At 40.6% G+C, this 16,101-nt stretch overlaps 3 protein-coding genes and 1 long non-coding RNA gene across 8 annotated transcripts in view; 2 read left to right on the top strand and 2 right to left on the bottom strand.

Moving 5' to 3' along the window:
* The window catches only part of LOC108630928 (uncharacterized), a 27,510-nt gene extending 24,144 nt beyond the window's left edge, over positions 1-3,366 (bottom strand). The window contains exons 1-2 of one of the 4 annotated variants that reach the window (XM_018034524.2): positions 3,025-3,366; positions 2,303-2,762 (exon numbers count right to left, since the gene is read on the bottom strand). In XM_018034524.2, the coding sequence (XP_017890013.1) occupies positions 2,303-2,695 (393 nt within the window). In that variant the 5' untranslated portion in view covers positions 2,696-2,762; positions 3,025-3,366. Of the gene's footprint in view, positions 1-2,302 lie in introns of all 4 variants that reach the window. The other 3 variants (XM_018034525.2, XM_018034526.2, XM_026818456.1) reach the window with 3 other exon arrangements.
* A 684-nt stretch (positions 3,367-4,050) lies between these two features.
* LOC108630908 (dihydrolipoyl dehydrogenase, mitochondrial) lies at positions 4,051-6,886 on the top strand. The gene is made up of 7 exons (XM_018034480.2): positions 4,051-4,259; positions 4,633-4,918; positions 4,992-5,358; positions 5,416-5,760; positions 5,828-5,919; positions 6,002-6,327; positions 6,568-6,886. Exons 1-7 carry the CDS (start codon positions 4,215-4,217, stop codon positions 6,631-6,633), a joined length of 1,527 nt encoding a protein of 508 aa, XP_017889969.1. The 5' UTR covers positions 4,051-4,214; the 3' UTR covers positions 6,634-6,886.
* An 85-nt stretch (positions 6,887-6,971) lies between these two features.
* The window catches only part of spg (dedicator of cytokinesis spg), a 41,165-nt gene continuing 32,035 nt past the window's right edge, over positions 6,972-16,101 (top strand). For both annotated transcript variants that reach the window (XM_018034494.2, XM_018034493.2), the window contains exon 1: positions 6,972-7,428. In XM_018034494.2, the coding sequence (XP_017889983.1) occupies positions 7,392-7,428 (37 nt within the window). In that variant the 5' untranslated portion in view covers positions 6,972-7,391. The remainder of the gene's footprint in view (positions 7,429-16,101) is intronic.
* Positions 10,919-13,930, bottom strand: LOC113465068 (uncharacterized). Its single transcript, XR_003389892.1, has 3 exons — positions 12,690-13,930; positions 12,311-12,531; positions 10,919-11,264 (listed from the first exon to the last, which is right to left on the bottom strand). It is a non-coding gene; the product is annotated as an uncharacterized LOC113465068 (long non-coding RNA).

Below are 16,101 nucleotides of genomic sequence, written 5' to 3'. Positions count from 1 at the left end.
TGTTCTTCCGACGTATGATTTCTTTTTAAAAAATGCGTTTCTAAAGTGCATAAACTTTTGGGATTGACTGAATAGCCAATACACCCTTGTTTCATGTTTCACGTATAATCCTTTTATTTATGTGCCTATACATATGGAATGAGCTAATAAAGTAGAACATGAATATCATGTGCAATTTCTTTAATGATTTTGTGAAAACGTATGTGACTCCATCGAATGGTTGTTTTCTGAGAAATGAAGATATGTTTCTGCCTTTAGGACAAGATCAATGACTACTGGATAATTTGTTCTTACTGAATGACTCTATATATCATTCAGGGGTTGATAGAGAACGGTCTCCATAGATTTCCAAGTTCCAGGGAGAGACAAAGGGCACGAGAATAGACTAGACGATGGTATCTTCCGCAGAAATTCACTGGAAATACACTGGACACGGTATGGAAAGGCTGTTACCCCTATGCAAGGGTTCAACGTCGAGAGGATAGAATTTCACTCACGAAGAGGAAAATAAAATCACTCACTCGCGGTAGCTGCTGGTCGGATGGGCTCAGACTGATCCTGATTAGAAGAAGACAAAACGCTGGGGCTAAATCACTAACGCGGCCCGGAACCCGAAGAGAAAAATGTTGAAAGCACGAGCGCAAGCATCGAACTGATGCTGCCAGGCAAGCTGCACTGCAATGCCACGCTAGGTCGGGCCTTAACAAGCAGCTTCCACACCGAACTGACCGCTTCTATCGACCATTGCTGATTCCAATCAACTTCTATCGAATTCTTACAAGTAGAAGTATCATGAAATCCAGTTGAACACTGAAAGACTTTCAACCAAATTTTTCAACACATCTTCTTTTCATTTTTCATAGAAAATAAACGATAAATAGATTTTAGTAACATCGTTAGTCGATGAAGAAATTGATAACACGGGCTACCGGTTCGAAGTTTATTTTTTGGACAACGAGACGTGTAATTTGCGTCTGGCAGTAACTCATCAAAAGACGATTAAATATTTATCGAGTCGTCGTTCGCGGCTCGTGTTCCAGCGACCATAATTACACGGCCTAGAACCGAAATATCCTCGTAAATATTTTAACATCAGCTGGTCAATGCCCTCCGGGATCCTTGCCCTTTCAACAAAACCGTTGAAGGTGTAAATGCGCGATGTGCATGAAGCTTAAATCGAATTCCGCATAAAGGAAGAAGGCATTCGATGGAAAAGAACCTGCAACGGACCCGGGACCCGCATCTTCCAGGCCCGAACCTAATTCATCTCAGGGCCCTGTGGTCGGCACACAATCGTGGCCAGATTACACGCTAAATCCCGGCCCTTTGAGGAATTCCTCATATCCGCCCTGATCACAATTCAAGTTTCGAACGAACATCGAGACTGCCTCTCACCATTTATAGCATAATAAAGAAATATATCAAACATTAGGTGCTGGAAACGGTTTGTGTTGGTTTGTTCATTAATGCAATTGGCAATGTATCCTTGTGCTTAAACCTTATCAGGATATAACTCTCTCTCTTTTCCTGATTGATGATACACGTCGGAAGATATTTCGTAATTAGAAACGAATGTTATCACTTGCAATCTTACTTATGCTTTGCGAGTCTCTTTAGAGATGCAAGTTCTTTGAAGTGCAACTCTAGCCGTTTCAACCGTTAAGACAATTTCAGTACAAGATTGAGAGCTTCTAAAGTATTAAATGATTTTCGTGATCTTTCGGCTTTTTGTATGGTTTCATTTCCGATTAACTTTATTTATATATAATCTCATAATAGAAAATATGATTTCGTATATAAGCTCGATCATATCGTTCACAGTTCTATCAACTGTGCACTAAAAATACACAAGCTCATACCTGTAAGCAGGAACTGAAAACAAGCCAGAACATGCAGTACAGCGGAAGGAACGAGTTTTGCATGCAATAGATATTCTCATTCCTTCTCTTATAATTTATCTAGTCCTACCACCCTGGTTTCTCGCGATCGATCGGTCCACGAAGTGCTCAGACGTTAAATTTTCTCGCCTACAGGATTATCGCTCGCTATTCTAATGACTACACTGCGGATTTTTGTACAAAATTATACATGTATGGTATCAGTTTAAGAAATGTGTTTTATACAAACCTTTCATTTATCATTTAAATATTGAAATATGCATTCACTTTTCAATATTCTAAATGGTATTATACACATTGCACATTTATAATTCCACAGCATTTATAATTTTTGCACTTTCACTCTTATCTTTATAAATGCATAAAAATCCATAGTCTACCAATGGCAAATGATTCCAACATACCTCATCGTCTCGTTCTTGGCGTCCCGACGAAGGCACTTTAGCACACAGCTCCTTGATGAAATTGTCCGGGGTTGTTTTCGGCAAATTCGGCTGCTCGTTCGCCTCGTTCGCCTCGAGTCCGTCGTCCGAGCCTCGAACGGAATCGGACGAGCCACTTTCCTGGGCGACCAACTTTTCTCTCTCTTTTCTCCAATTCGGTCGGTCCTTCTCGAGAGATTCCGGTTCGCTGGAGCACTTCTCGAACCCGGACGCTCGCTGAGGAACCATCGGCGAGTTCGGCGTCGACCTCGAGAATTCCAGTTCGCTTTTCAAACTCTTCTCGCCGCTGTCGCATATTCGCGGCGGATCCTGATCGCGAAACGTTCGACGCTGCCCTTTTACGATCTCGCACATTCCCGTACTTATCGTGACTCTATACTTTATTCCAAATATTAAGACTGATCATCCTCGAGCTGATAACCTTCAAATCGTAATTATGAATCAAATGCCGCGTTACAACGGGAATGATACACGTGAAAATTGCTGTACTCCCAAAGTGACGTCACTTAGGCTAGCTGCTAAACAATTTAAATTCAGCCAATCACGAACGCGGTGCCAATAATGCGATTATGTTCGTTCAGGCAACAAAACGTGCTGGCATAAGAGGCGATGAAAACGGTTGATACGATCGTTACAATGAATCACGGGAACGTCGTAACGAACGACGCGAAGAATATACTAACCGGTTCTAGTTTTCTCGGGCGACGGGGTTAGCTTTTCGTAACACACGATGTACTTCCGCAAGGTAGAGAGACGCACACGGCACTGTACTATCTAGCCAAGGGCCAAACGACTCATGCGTCATACGGAAGGACATCTGTTGCCCTTTTTCCTCGACCCCTAACGTATTCCCCGTCTCTGTTTCTCCTATCGCTCGCCACAGGCCACCGACCATGGTCGTTCGTTACACTTACCCCTTTTTTCGCCGCCCCTTTTCGGCGGGGTATGATTTTTATGATTGCAAGCTTGATAGAAATTTACGATGGATTATCGACTACAGTTAAAATGCTCATGCGCCGGTCGATTTAAATGAAATAAAAAAAACATTGTCATAAACTGAAATAAATGTTAAAATTCCTACTAACACCAGAAAATTTTGTTTCGTAAATGATAGGATTTAATAGACTGCTAATATTTCTTTCATTACTGACTTATATTGGATATTTGCGAAAGGAACTTCCATATCTCGATAGTAGTAGAAACATCTCTTATTTTCAGCGGAGAATAAAAATGAACGATCATCAAATTAACTCGATAGAAGTAAAAAGACATTTCCATAAAATGAAATAAATCTTGAAATTCTTACGAACAAGATACGCCGAGAAAATGTTGTGTCATAAAGTATAGGATTTAATAAACTGCTAATATTTATTTTCTTACGTAGTTAATAACGTATAATGGCTCTTATATTGCATATTTGCGAGACAGACGTCCATATCGCGATAGTGCTGGAAAATGCGTTGTAATCATGTTTAACAGCTTCCGTGATGGAATATGAATTTTTTAAGCGCCATCTATAACGACTAACATATGTGCACATCAATTCTGCGTACATAAATTCAACAAATATGCAAATCAATTTTGAAAACCGCACGTAGCGCCGGTAGCGCCCGTCCGCCGTCGACTGACTGACTGAGAACGGGAACGAAAAGGATAACGTTGTTTCGCGTTGCATAACGAAGTGATGGCGCCATCAGACAGTGGAGATTCGGAAGCGTGTAGGCGACAATATATCGAATTATCAAAGCTCAGGCGAGTCGGTCGACATCCAAGTAACCGGTAGTGCGGGGATAGTGCTCGCTTATTCACTGCCGTGGACCTGTTTCCTTTTTGACCCCCTTTACATTTGGACAGTGAATTTTATTAAAAAATTATGATGCAGGCTAGCCTTTGGAGTTTGGTGACCACTTCTGTGAGGGTAAGTTGTTTGAGAAATGTTCTATTTAACGAACGACTTCGTGATCTCGCGATTTCACCATATCGCACCGAATTCTATTTCGTAACATTGTGAAGGACAAATGATTATTTTACATTTTCTACTTAATTATTCATCCGGTCGAATTTGCGACTAATGCCCTATTCCGAGCAACCGTGGATGAATCGTTCGGCGAGTTGAAACTGGTTTCATAGACTCATCAATCGGTAGAAAAGTACATCCTCTTTTTATGATTGGTTATGTCACCTGCATTCGGTTCCTCTGAATGAAGAAATTGTACGAGGAAAAATGCGTGGAACCTTCATAATTCTTACCTAGTCAACGATCTTGCTATCTCGCTACATTTCTCTTTTAGCCATCATGCGTGAAACGTGTACTACCTGGCTTGACAGCTACCCAGCAACGAAGATATGCCAGCAATTTGGAAGCAGATCTAGTTGTAATTGGTGGTGGCCCCGGTGGCTATGTAGCATCGATCAAAGCCGCGCAATTGGGGATGAAAACTATTTGCGTAGAAAAAGAAGAAACCTTAGGGGGCACTTGCCTAAACGTTGGATGCATTCCATCGAAATCACTGCTGAACAATTCGCATTATTATCATATGGCACATAGTGGAGACTTAAATAATCGCGGTATCATAGGTGCGATATTCCTTTCTATATCGAAACATGATAATGAAATTTTAAATATTTCTGATATCCTTGTTTATTTCAGTTGAAAATGTTAAACTCAATCTGGATAAGTTGATGGAGCAAAAGCGCAATGTGGTTAAAGCTTTAACCAGTGGCATAGCTGGTTTGTATAAAAAGAATAAGATTGAATGGGTCAAGGGTCATGGGAAAATTACTGGTCCGAACCAAGTGACCGCGCTTAGTCCAGACGGTTCAGTAGTAAGCACAATTAACACTAAAAACATTATAATTGCAACTGGCAGCGAAGTCACACCATTTCCGGGTATAGAGATCGATGAACAAACCATTGTCTCGTCTACCGGGGCTTTGTCACTAAATCGAGTACCTAATAGATTAATTGTGATTGGTTCTGGTGTCATTGGACTAGAATTAGGATCCGTTTGGCAGAGGTGATTACTCTCTTTATCGAAGTGACTCCACGGGGATTTAACTTGTCCTTGCTCTAGGCTGGGCGCTGAAGTAACAGCCATCGAATTTTTAACGACTATCGGCGGAGCAAATATCGACGCCGAAGTTAGCAAAACGTTAGAGAAGATATTAGGGAAGCAAGGGATGAAATTCAGTTTGGGAACTAAAGTCACTGGTGCGAAAAAAGTGGGGAACGAGATCGTCGTTTCTGTGGAAGAAGCACGAGATCCTAGCAAGAGAGAGGATCTAACATGCGATATACTGTTGGTCAGCATAGGTAGGAGACCGTATACGCATAACCTAGGGTTAGAAGACATGGGAATCGAGAGAGACGAAAAGGGCAGGGTCCCTGTAAATAGCAGATTCCAAACAGTAATTCCCTCGTGAGTTCGTTATTTTACGATCATTCCAATTGCTCCGAACAATGATAACGAAATTATTTTCATTTAGAATTTTCGCTATTGGAGATTGCATCCACGGGCCGATGTTGGCTCACAAGGCCGAGGACGAAGGTATCATTACGGTCGAAGGTATCGCAGGAGGTAATTGAAATTATTACCATTCTCGTGAACTCTGTACAAAACTGAATCATATACTGCTAATTATACTGATTTCGCTTCTCAGGTGCCGTTCACATTGACTACAATTGCGTACCCAGCGTAATCTACACGCATCCGGAAGTCGGTTGGGTGGGCAAGACAGAGGAGGACTTAAAAAAGGAAGGCATCGATTACAAAATCGGAAAGTTTCCACACTTGGCAAATTCCAGAGCGAAAACGAACATGGAGACGGACGGGTTCGTTAAAGTATTAGCGGACAAAAACACCGACAAAATATTGGGAGTGCACATGATCGGTTCGGTTGCCGGCGAACTGATCAACGAGGCGGTGCTCGCGATGGAGTATGGAGCAAGTGCGGAAGACGTTGCGAGAACGTGTCACGCACATCCGGTAAGCATTCGAATTGTACTGGTAATCAATTAGATTCTGGACTCACTTCGCACATATAGAAAATATGGCATGTTCAGACCCAAGTAGCGGTGACGCATGCAAAGTATTAAAAATAGAAAGAGAAGGGAATCCCATATGCACTATGTGTGTGTGCATATGAAGTGATTTCGAAATCTAATGAGTATATTTTGTACTTGAGCGAATGAAAAATGGTACTTTTATCACGTGTTACTGTTTCAGACCTGCGCGGAAGCTTGGAAGGAAGCATGCTTGGCCGCGTACTTCGGAAAGCCCATCAACTTCTAAAACAAGATTAAAACAAAACGATCCGTGATTTGCACATTTCGACTCATCGTAGCTTCGATCTAGTCTACGTTCAATTTCGCGTCACGCTATACGCTTAGCGTGTAGGTCTCATCATCGCTTAAATATCGCATATGGAAAAAGTTGTACATAAAAGAATAAGGAGGAATTTGTGAAAGTACCGTACCTTTTATAGTAGATTTACCTTTGTTTCTCGATTATTGTATTTATTATAAATAAATTATATAATCCACTATTCAAACGTATTTACTGATTAACGAAACATCTCAGCGACCATTTTCAACACTATTGCCCTGTAAAAATTCCTACTCACGATTTCCTAAGTATCCCTTTCCTTACAGTTTCTTTTTTTATTTTACATCGACGGATATTAATTTGAATTCCTAGCAGAAGATATGTGCACCAAATTTTGTGAAAGAGGTGGCTTTTGGAAGGAAATACGTTTGAAAATGTAAAAATTAACTGGGAGAGGATCGTGTGTGTATGAATACGTTCCTGAACGACGAATAGAGCACGTGATCGGCGCAGGCGGTAGCGGCGTTGCCGGGAGAATCGTCGATCAGTCGGCAACGTTGCTCGGCACAGGAGAGAGAGACGGCCCGTCGTCGGCTGCAAGGGTGGCATTTGCACTTGTGCGGCAAACACACCCAATGTTTGTGTTTTCGAATTTTTCGTGATACTACGAGTGGTCGGTGGACGGTTCGACAAGGCATGTAGCCCGGTAATTAAAGACCCTCGAGATGTGGACGACGACGAAAACGACGAAATACGGCGTCGGTGAGTAGCACTTATACGCGTTTGTCTTCTCGCGTTTAACGCGCGACATCGACCCCGCGAATCTGTCAAACATCTTCTTTAGTCTCTCCCCGTCTCTTCGTCTAACAATAAGACTCTACTTATACCACTGTCACGAACCCGACTGAGGATCATCACTGAACGCGATCCCGACCGGATGTGCCGGTGTCAACGATTCGAGCGTCTCGCGAGATCTTTTCGGATACACGCTGTTAAATACAATGCCGCCGCCGCCGCTCGTGTCGTTGTGTACGTGTGCCGCTATTTTGCCTGCGTGTACTCCTCCATTCATGCATTGATCGTAGAGAGAGTCGTGCATAGTAAATGCATATAGTAACAGAGTCGAGCCGGTTTAACTTTGCCCGTTCCGACTCCGTTACAGGCTCGTTTTATCGCGTTTCGGAATTGGTCCACGACCTTCGGAAACTACGACCATTGACCCAGACTACCATTGACGGCAAGAAACAACGTCTCGTGGTCACGCGAAAGGTCCTCCACTCTGGAGTAGTCCTTGAATTACATCCGTTTAATTTTGTTTTGTCTGTCCGCCTCGGGTCTGCCTCGTCTGGTCTCGGATCTGCGCGAATCGTACGCGTCTTCCCCGCTCCTGATGTCAATTCTCAGCGAGATGTTTACTACTGGCGGATGTAGCATCTTTGCCAGACTTGGTTTTTTACTTACGGCTAATTCCGCCGCTGACATCAAAGTCGAGGAACTTCTTCATGAAAACTAGGTATCCCAGTAATTCTCCAGTTGGGAAAAGTCGGAGTTTAATAATATGCACGCTTGCACACTTGACACGCATATATACGTAGGGTAGGTTTCGAGAAGCGCGGCGACCGAAGGATAAAAAATACGCGAGAATCGCACGGGAGAGTAAAGTGTCGTTGAGATACGAACGCGTCAAGCGCGACGCCTTTGATCAAAAGAACCTTTTATTTAAACCAGCCATCATCCTACTTCCAACGGATGAATCCGTGTGACAAAGAAATTGCAAATTCACTACGTTTTCTCGTTATTCCTTTCATCATTAAAGTAGGTAGAAGAAGAATATTTTAAAAACGTGTACAGCTGGTCAAAACGATTCCCGGCTCACGTGCAACAAAATAAATTTGTTTTCAATGAATTGAAATTGAATATTTCTCTACTGCTTGACGTCGAGTCTCTGACAGATGTAAACATTTTAAACTTTCAGGATTTAATTTAATTTATTTAATATTCAAACACCTATTCGAAATCCTCGATTTTGAATTAAATATCTTGAACTTTGAACTGACCTACAAATTTCATATTCTGACGAACGCTGTGACAGAATGGTATAAGATGGAATAAGATCTCAATTTATATTCACGTCCCAATTTCTCATCACTAGCATATTTTTCTATTATTTTACATGTTATCTTAAAAGTATAGGGAATTAAGCCAATAAGTAGAAATTGGGACATGATAGAAATGATGACATTTACCTATACAGAAAAATACGTATAACAACATTTGAACTCGATCGCAATGCAAATTAATTTTAACTAAAATTCGAATTAAAATCCTAGCTTAAAGCTTGGTACCTTGCAATTTATCTCAGCCTTTATATTTTTCTGAAATCTGTCACTTACCGGTTCTGACATAAAGGAACATTCCCTGTACAGATTTTCACACCTCACGAATTAAAGTTAGAGATCTCAGAAATATAAAATAATTCTAGTCACTATAAAAATCTACTTCTCGTCATCCCTTTCTTCAATTAAAATTTTTTTATTCACTCCTTTTCGTCCCATTGTTTATGCGTAAAAACTTTCAAACTATTTTTAGGTCTAGTTGTATCAGTCAATTTTGTTATCTTTATGGAGTATTGTTTGTTTCCTCTCTTTCTTTGTCTTCTTTTTCAATTTATTTTTTGGGGAGTTGCAGTAATTTGTTTTACTTTTAAGTTTATATTTGTATTATCTACTATTAGTATCTTATGTTGTACGAACTCTTACAAACTCTAAAAACAGTGACAAAGCATTGAAATTTTAACAGTTACCAGATATTATATTAATAAAATAGTGTACAAAATTTTAGAAATTTTTTGTTTTTTGTTCCAAAGAGTTTATCTTCATTAATAAAGTAATAATACTAATAAATGAATAAAGTTGGCACTGTTATAATCTAATTTTTGCACATGTGCCAATGTGTGGATTGAGAATGGTTTTGAGTAGTCGTACGTCGAGACCGGGGATGAAAATAACGATTTTTTACTGGCTACTTCGCTCGAGGGTTAATCTCGTCGGGAGTAAGAATTAAAAGAGAGCAATTGAACGCCGTATCCGCGATCAACCGGAAACAGCACGCATTGAGTGCGTACTACGGCGCTACACGCCGTTTCGGGGCGAACGCGGCGCGTCCTCGTCGCCATCGCTTCCTCGGACCAAAACCGGTAGGGAAAAATTAGCGACGTTTAACAGCGATTAAGCGTGTCGAGCGATTGTTTGCGAGCCTCGGAATGCTTCGAGGAATCCAGCAATCCGATTCTGTTTGCGAATCGTACACTGCCTGTCACGGATTTCAAATGTTTCTTCGATTAAAAAACCGCGTTGACGCATTCCAGTCTGTTGCGTCGCGAACCTGCCGAGTCATCGTTCATTTTCTACAGCGAAACTTGATTTAATTGTAAATGTTTTTTGTCCCGACGTCAGATAAGCGATCGCAATTCTTTGTTTGGATACGCGGGGAAAAATCAATTTGTGAATTCAGATAGGATTTCTTTGTTCCGTTGCTTTGAGAGAAAATACCTTTGAAACTATTTATTATATCCGTACTATTGTTCGCGCCTCCTCCGTACAACAGTTGGACAAGTTTCCCGCGGATCGATTGCCTCATCGTTATTAAGTAATCGTTTATAATCCCACGAAACGTCGGGCAACAGCCAATGGACGTAATGTATGTAAGTTACCGGCAATCTAGCTTTAGCGTGCGACGCGTTGCAAATTAACTCGAACGTTATTACCTTTTATCACGTAACGTTTAAAAAACGTCGAGCCGACGCTCAAGCAGCATTCACACTACAGTGCAGATTCTCGTTTGCAAAACATTTTAATTATTAATTATTGTGAACTATATATATACATGAAAATGGAAAAGAAAACCAGTTCTTGTATAATGTGTACACTGCGGATTTTATGAAACGTTGTGTATATAAAGAATGCTTGCCATGTATAGAATTAAAAGTATATGAACTACTAGCATCCTCACACGCGGCCCGCACTAATTATCGAACATAGAATTAACTTGCAAAATATCTTAATTAAACACACACTGTGTACACAATATGTACAGGGTGTTTCGTAAATGGTGGGCAAAACTTTAGGAACAGGTTTCTTAGCTCTCAACTGCTTGTTGCTTATATATGTGTTTCGTGATACATGATTGATATAAATCGAGGATATATTTTTAAACGTTTTATTTCATTATTTATTAACACTTTTTCAGATTAGAGATTTCCAGTACATAGAATTAAGAATGTTCGCCCCGTAAAAGACACAGCTATAAATTGTTCCATCTAAAACCGTTTATCTGGGAAAAGACGCGTGGAAAATGGAGCTCGTTTCCGCGCGGAGTTTTTCCAGTGGGAAACTCGGAGATAGAGAGGCTAACTTCAAAAGAACTGCTTCGCGACCATCACCGTCGTTTATTCTTCCTCTTCCGGTGCCATCTCCTAATGGAGGCTGTCAGGCTTTGAAAACTGTGCCAACCGAGCACGGTCTGGCTGTTCTGATAAAACTGTCGTCGTCCCGGCCCGTTCGATTGTCTGCTTTGACTTCGCGACGTCTAGCCCGCGTCTAAACAGAAGGTCGACGAACCTTTCTTGCGATAAGAATTTGTCAGGGGTTGAAATTAGGGGGTGAAAGAATGAAAATATTGTATATTTTACTTCTAACTAGTGGTTTAAAAATCAATGCGAGTTTTTCACTATTTCAGAAAATGAATATGGTCTTTTATATGTACAACAAAAATTCCTCGTTGCTGGTATAGTGCATTGAAGTCTGTCCGAGCTATTCGACGTCGGCTTCGAATAGTTTGTTCAGGTGAAACGGGTCGGCGCTCTATTATCTAAATAGATGGACGAAGCCGTTGGCGAATAAAGTGTCAATAAACCTATTTGATGAAGATGGGACCGCTGAATCGCGTCCGCGACGCGATTAAATTCTAATCTTCCAATCTAACAATCTACGCCGTGGCTATCGTTCTCTCGTATCGTTTCTTTCCTTGATTAGCGTCGCGTGAACTTTTACTTCCGGTCCAATTTCAATCCGACAGCTCCTCGAATTCGCGGGAAGATAAGAAACTATACTTACACGGTTGCAAACGAGGGGGAAAGTATGTCAGCAATAGTGAGGGCAAGATAAGGCAACTTCGAAAATGCAAATAAATATTGTTTGGCAGTGGGGGAGAACTCTGCACTTTGTGGTTTAGACTGGGGGACGTTCAATTACTACTTAGAAGAATGTGTAAGAATTGTTCTTAATTTTCACTTCTATATTGCAATTTTTTCCACCAGTAGTCAGACACTCTGTGTATGTAGTTTGAGCGATTTAAACGAGTCGGATTATATCTGTACGGATCAGTAGTTATACAAAAACTGCAGAGCGATACCAAATAGAGAAGTTGCTTGCACGAGCGAGCAGAAAGCGAGGAGAGTATTCGATAAGTACAAGATAACGTGGACACATGCACTCGATTGTTATCGTTTGCACTTACATTGTTTCTTTACCTAATCTTAAACTGTTTCAACGAAATCATGCACGTTGACGTTTAAGCGATATTAAAAAAGGTCTTTACGACTTCCACGTTAATTCTCTGAATCGTGTCGTACATAATTCTTTACCTCTGACTCCAATGCTACCAGTTCGAACGGCGAAAACGTTTCGTCAGGATTTCTGTCGCGTAACAATTGCTCGATTAACTCGACCTGACGCAAGCAGCTCGTTCCATGCGAATGGAATGCCAATCGAGCTACTCGAAAATAGTTTTCCAGGAAACTCCGAGATACTATCCATTATCTCTGAGATACTATCTAATGTAATTCCCAAATTGTCGATTGTATAACTGCGGATTAAATTCATTCTTGAAATATTAAGAATTATTTCTATATGTAGTAGTCCTTATTATACTGGGTGTTAATTAATATTAATATTAAAAAAAACTTGCCCTGTGAAATATAATTGAATGTTTTGTCATTATTTTTATGTAAGGGTTCATACAACCTTAATTGTCTACCATGAATCTTCTTTTTTGCATAAAAATCCTCTGTCTACTTGTTAGTGATTCACGATGAATGCAAATGAGCAGTGATGAATCTTATTTCTCTCGCAGCAGCTCTCTTTGAACGAATTCACGATGGTAATTAATCTCGTGATTAGCAAGGTCTCGTTACAGATATAGGAAATCTGATTCGTTATCGTTACTTCGTCTCACACGACTAACGTCGTGCAGCTTATCTCCAAGGTTTACACCACTTTTCATGACTTTCATTTTTCATCACGCTGGTTTCTCGCCAATACTCTCTACTCCTCACTGCGTAGCGGTTTTTATTTTAAAACGCTATCTCGTCGAAGTGTACGGAAGGATGTAGCAAAAAGTCATCCGGCGACGAGATAATGGGGTATCCGGAGCGCAGTAAAAATATTCGCTATCTCTGGGAATTTCGAACCTTTATCGGTGAGACGAGAACACGTAAAGATTTTCCGTCCGGTCGACGCTACAGCGGAGTTATCCACGAACGACTCGCTCGGCCGTGGAAATCGTATACCTGGTTCCCAGTCGAGATTATCGTGGTGGAAAATCTTGGACGACGCGAACTTCTATCGATACTGGCGTGTTCCCCTCGGTGGTATTAGTGCCTCCATCGAGGGACGTCTCTCGGATCGTGGAATAACGCGGTTCGGGCAACTTTTCGAAGCAGGGAACTGGTGCCTATCGATTAAGCAGCTCCGACTTTCCCAACACTGTTTCCATCGGCTCTTCGATAAACTGATTTCTCGCTTATCTCTCGACTCCCTCATCTCTGTTATACGAAATTATCAGTAGCATTTATAAAATTACTAGCTTTGCCCGGATTAATTATCGTGTACAGAATTAAAAAGGTTTAGAATAGAAATATTTCATCAACAGAAACCAAGTCGTTAAATCATTTCAAAGATATCGAGGATCTAATAAGGAAGTATATATTTTACACTTTTTCATTCATTGCCTTACTGCAGTGATTCTCAACCACTGTGCCACACGATGTGTAACACTTTAGTGAGCCGCAAGATTCTTGAAGTGCGTCGCCACTGTCTGGCAGTGAAAATTATTTATTTCTTTTACATTTCTTTATCAATTGACATTACATTCGATTTTCGGCTTTGATCAACATAAAAACAAAAAGAAGATCCAGACTTTTAAATCTAGATCACGAAATCAAAGTGGCATTATTATTTTTACGCCCAAATATAAATGAACTTATTAAAAAACACTAAGCTCAAATTTCGTATTACTATATAATATTACAACGTACTATTCCTAACGTAATATTATATCTATAGAAAATGTATAATAATATACGAGAACGTAAGACGATACTTTATATAAAACTCTGTAGCCTGATTAAAAAAGATTTCGATTTCGTTGGGACGTTATCGGTGAATATCTTGGGTGCGTGGTACGTTTCGTAATCTGTCATTGTCGTGTTCGGAATTCGAGATACGGGTTGGTTCCCCTTAAATTAAAGCGAACGGAGAGCCGTTCGAACGAACGTTCCCCGCACAGCAGAGGCGAGGCTTGAATGGGAAGTGGGCGAGGGTGGCGTTCGATCGGCAACAGGCGGTAGAATGATTTCAGATGTCATTGTTTACGGTTTCTTCGGGGTTCATCCCTGCCTTTGTACCGAGCCACCCCGAAACCATTACGGCACCCCTGCAGTTAAGCTCGCCGACCATTTTTGACACGCTTCGTAGTCCGACACGTGTGCTCTCGTTTCTACAGGCCCGACCAAAAATTATACGTATTAGCTCTTCTTTCGCTTCGTTCTTTGCTCCTTATCTCCATAAACATTTGAAATCTTGTTTCAATAAAACGAGCTTTAAAAATAAAACGAGATCGAATTCCTGGGCTGTAATTTTATGAAATAGGAATAATTAATAGGGAGGAATTTAATTCAGAGATTAAGGGTCGCGTGCGGCTTAATTGTTTGCATAAAATTGGCCAATTATGCAAATTCGGTTTTTACGTAGGGCTTGTCAAAGCCGATAGAGTACAGCCGGGTATCGGTATCAGGCTCGGATCTTGCTTACTTATTCATTTATGCGCGCACGCACGCCGATCGTTTTCCTCCTACGCCACCCATGCGTCCCGTACTTCTTTATCGTTTCACTTGGAAACTTATTCCTCTGGGAACTGTGCCACCAATTCGCTAATCAAATCTCGAGAACTAACGACTTATTGGCTACCGTCGAATCTCTTTTCAATCGAGGTCAGGCAAATCTTTTGGCACTCGCAGAACTCGAATGGCCGATTGTCCGATGTCGGATTCAACAAACTGTGTTTGTAGCGCCGGGTGAATTGTATCGAGTTTCATTGTCGACCAGAATCGCAGAATGTCTGCCAGAAGTACGGAACTTCCATTCCAGGAAATAGCGTTTTGTATCTTGTCAAAGATACGAAGTGAATCGGAATAAAATATCATTAATAGATTGCAGAGTTTCAAGCAACAGATAATATTTAGGGTAGTAGTTTGAAAAAAATGTGTTTCAAATAATAATTTCTCTAATCATTTAAATATTTCAATATGCATTCCTTTTTTGATATTTTTGTTGTTTATATTTTTTATACATTCAGTGATCTCATAAATTTACTAAATCCTAATAATCCATCACTGGTTTTATTATGAAACCTGACAGAAGTATATCTTATCTGTACCAGTGGCTATAGCTAAGAACATGAAACGTCCCGGGCTTTTGGTCAACAGTATAACGAAGGGAAATGTCGCGATTCTATAGAGGGTGTCCCCGAATTACCAGACACCCCGTACATCACGGGAAGGAAAAGGGAGGATCTCGTAGCGTGGAGCGCAGAAAGCGTACGTGGTCCCCCATCGCGAATGTTTTATACGGGAGAAAGGGAGTTATCGATTTAATTCCCTGGGAAAACTCGCGGGGGAAAACTCGACGTCGACGTTTTCCCTTTGTTCGGGTCCGACCACCTGAAAGCCAGAAGAAAAATATTTCTCATATCGCTCATAACGCGCCGGAGGATTTTCTCAAAATCTCGTTAATGCATCGTGATTAAACTTGTTCTCTTATTTGTTTCGTTCAAATTGTTTCAAAACAGAAATTCTACTGTAGTCTGCGAACATTATGCATTTATAAAATATAAACACTGCCTGTAATATATAAAAATACACAGCGTATCAAAAGCATATTACAATATTTATTTGATAAAATAAATATCTATTTAAAGCACATTTTTTAGACTGCTATAATAACTACTTGATTTTGCATAAAATTCTAAAGTCTATTAAAAATCTTATTTGATAGAAGCTTTAGTTGCACTATTTTTTATCACCAAATGCTTCACTAAAATCTCCTGTTTCGATCATTCTTCTTTCCTCACGGTTTACTTATTTAATGATCTGACAAT

This window comes from Ceratina calcarata, unplaced genomic scaffold (assembly GCF_001652005.2).
Source record: "Ceratina calcarata isolate Rehan_Ccalc_2016 unplaced genomic scaffold, ASM165200v1 scaffold79.2, whole genome shotgun sequence".
Classification (NCBI taxonomy): domain Eukaryota; kingdom Metazoa; phylum Arthropoda; class Insecta; order Hymenoptera; family Apidae; genus Ceratina; species Ceratina calcarata.
Note: the sequence above shows the minus strand (reverse complement) of the source record. Positions and strands in the feature narration are given on the sequence as shown.

Coding starts and splice junctions, on each gene's coding strand:
- LOC108630908 (XM_018034480.2), top strand. CDS start 4,215: ATGATGCAGGCTAGCCTTTGGAGTTTGGTGACCACTTCTGTGAGG. Junction 5,761..5,827: donor TTCCAAACAGTAATTCCCTC/GTGAGTTCGTTA, acceptor ATTTTCATTTAG/AATTTTCGCTATTGGAGATT. Junction 6,328..6,567: donor GAACGTGTCACGCACATCCG/GTAAGCATTCGA, acceptor TTACTGTTTCAG/ACCTGCGCGGAAGCTTGGAA.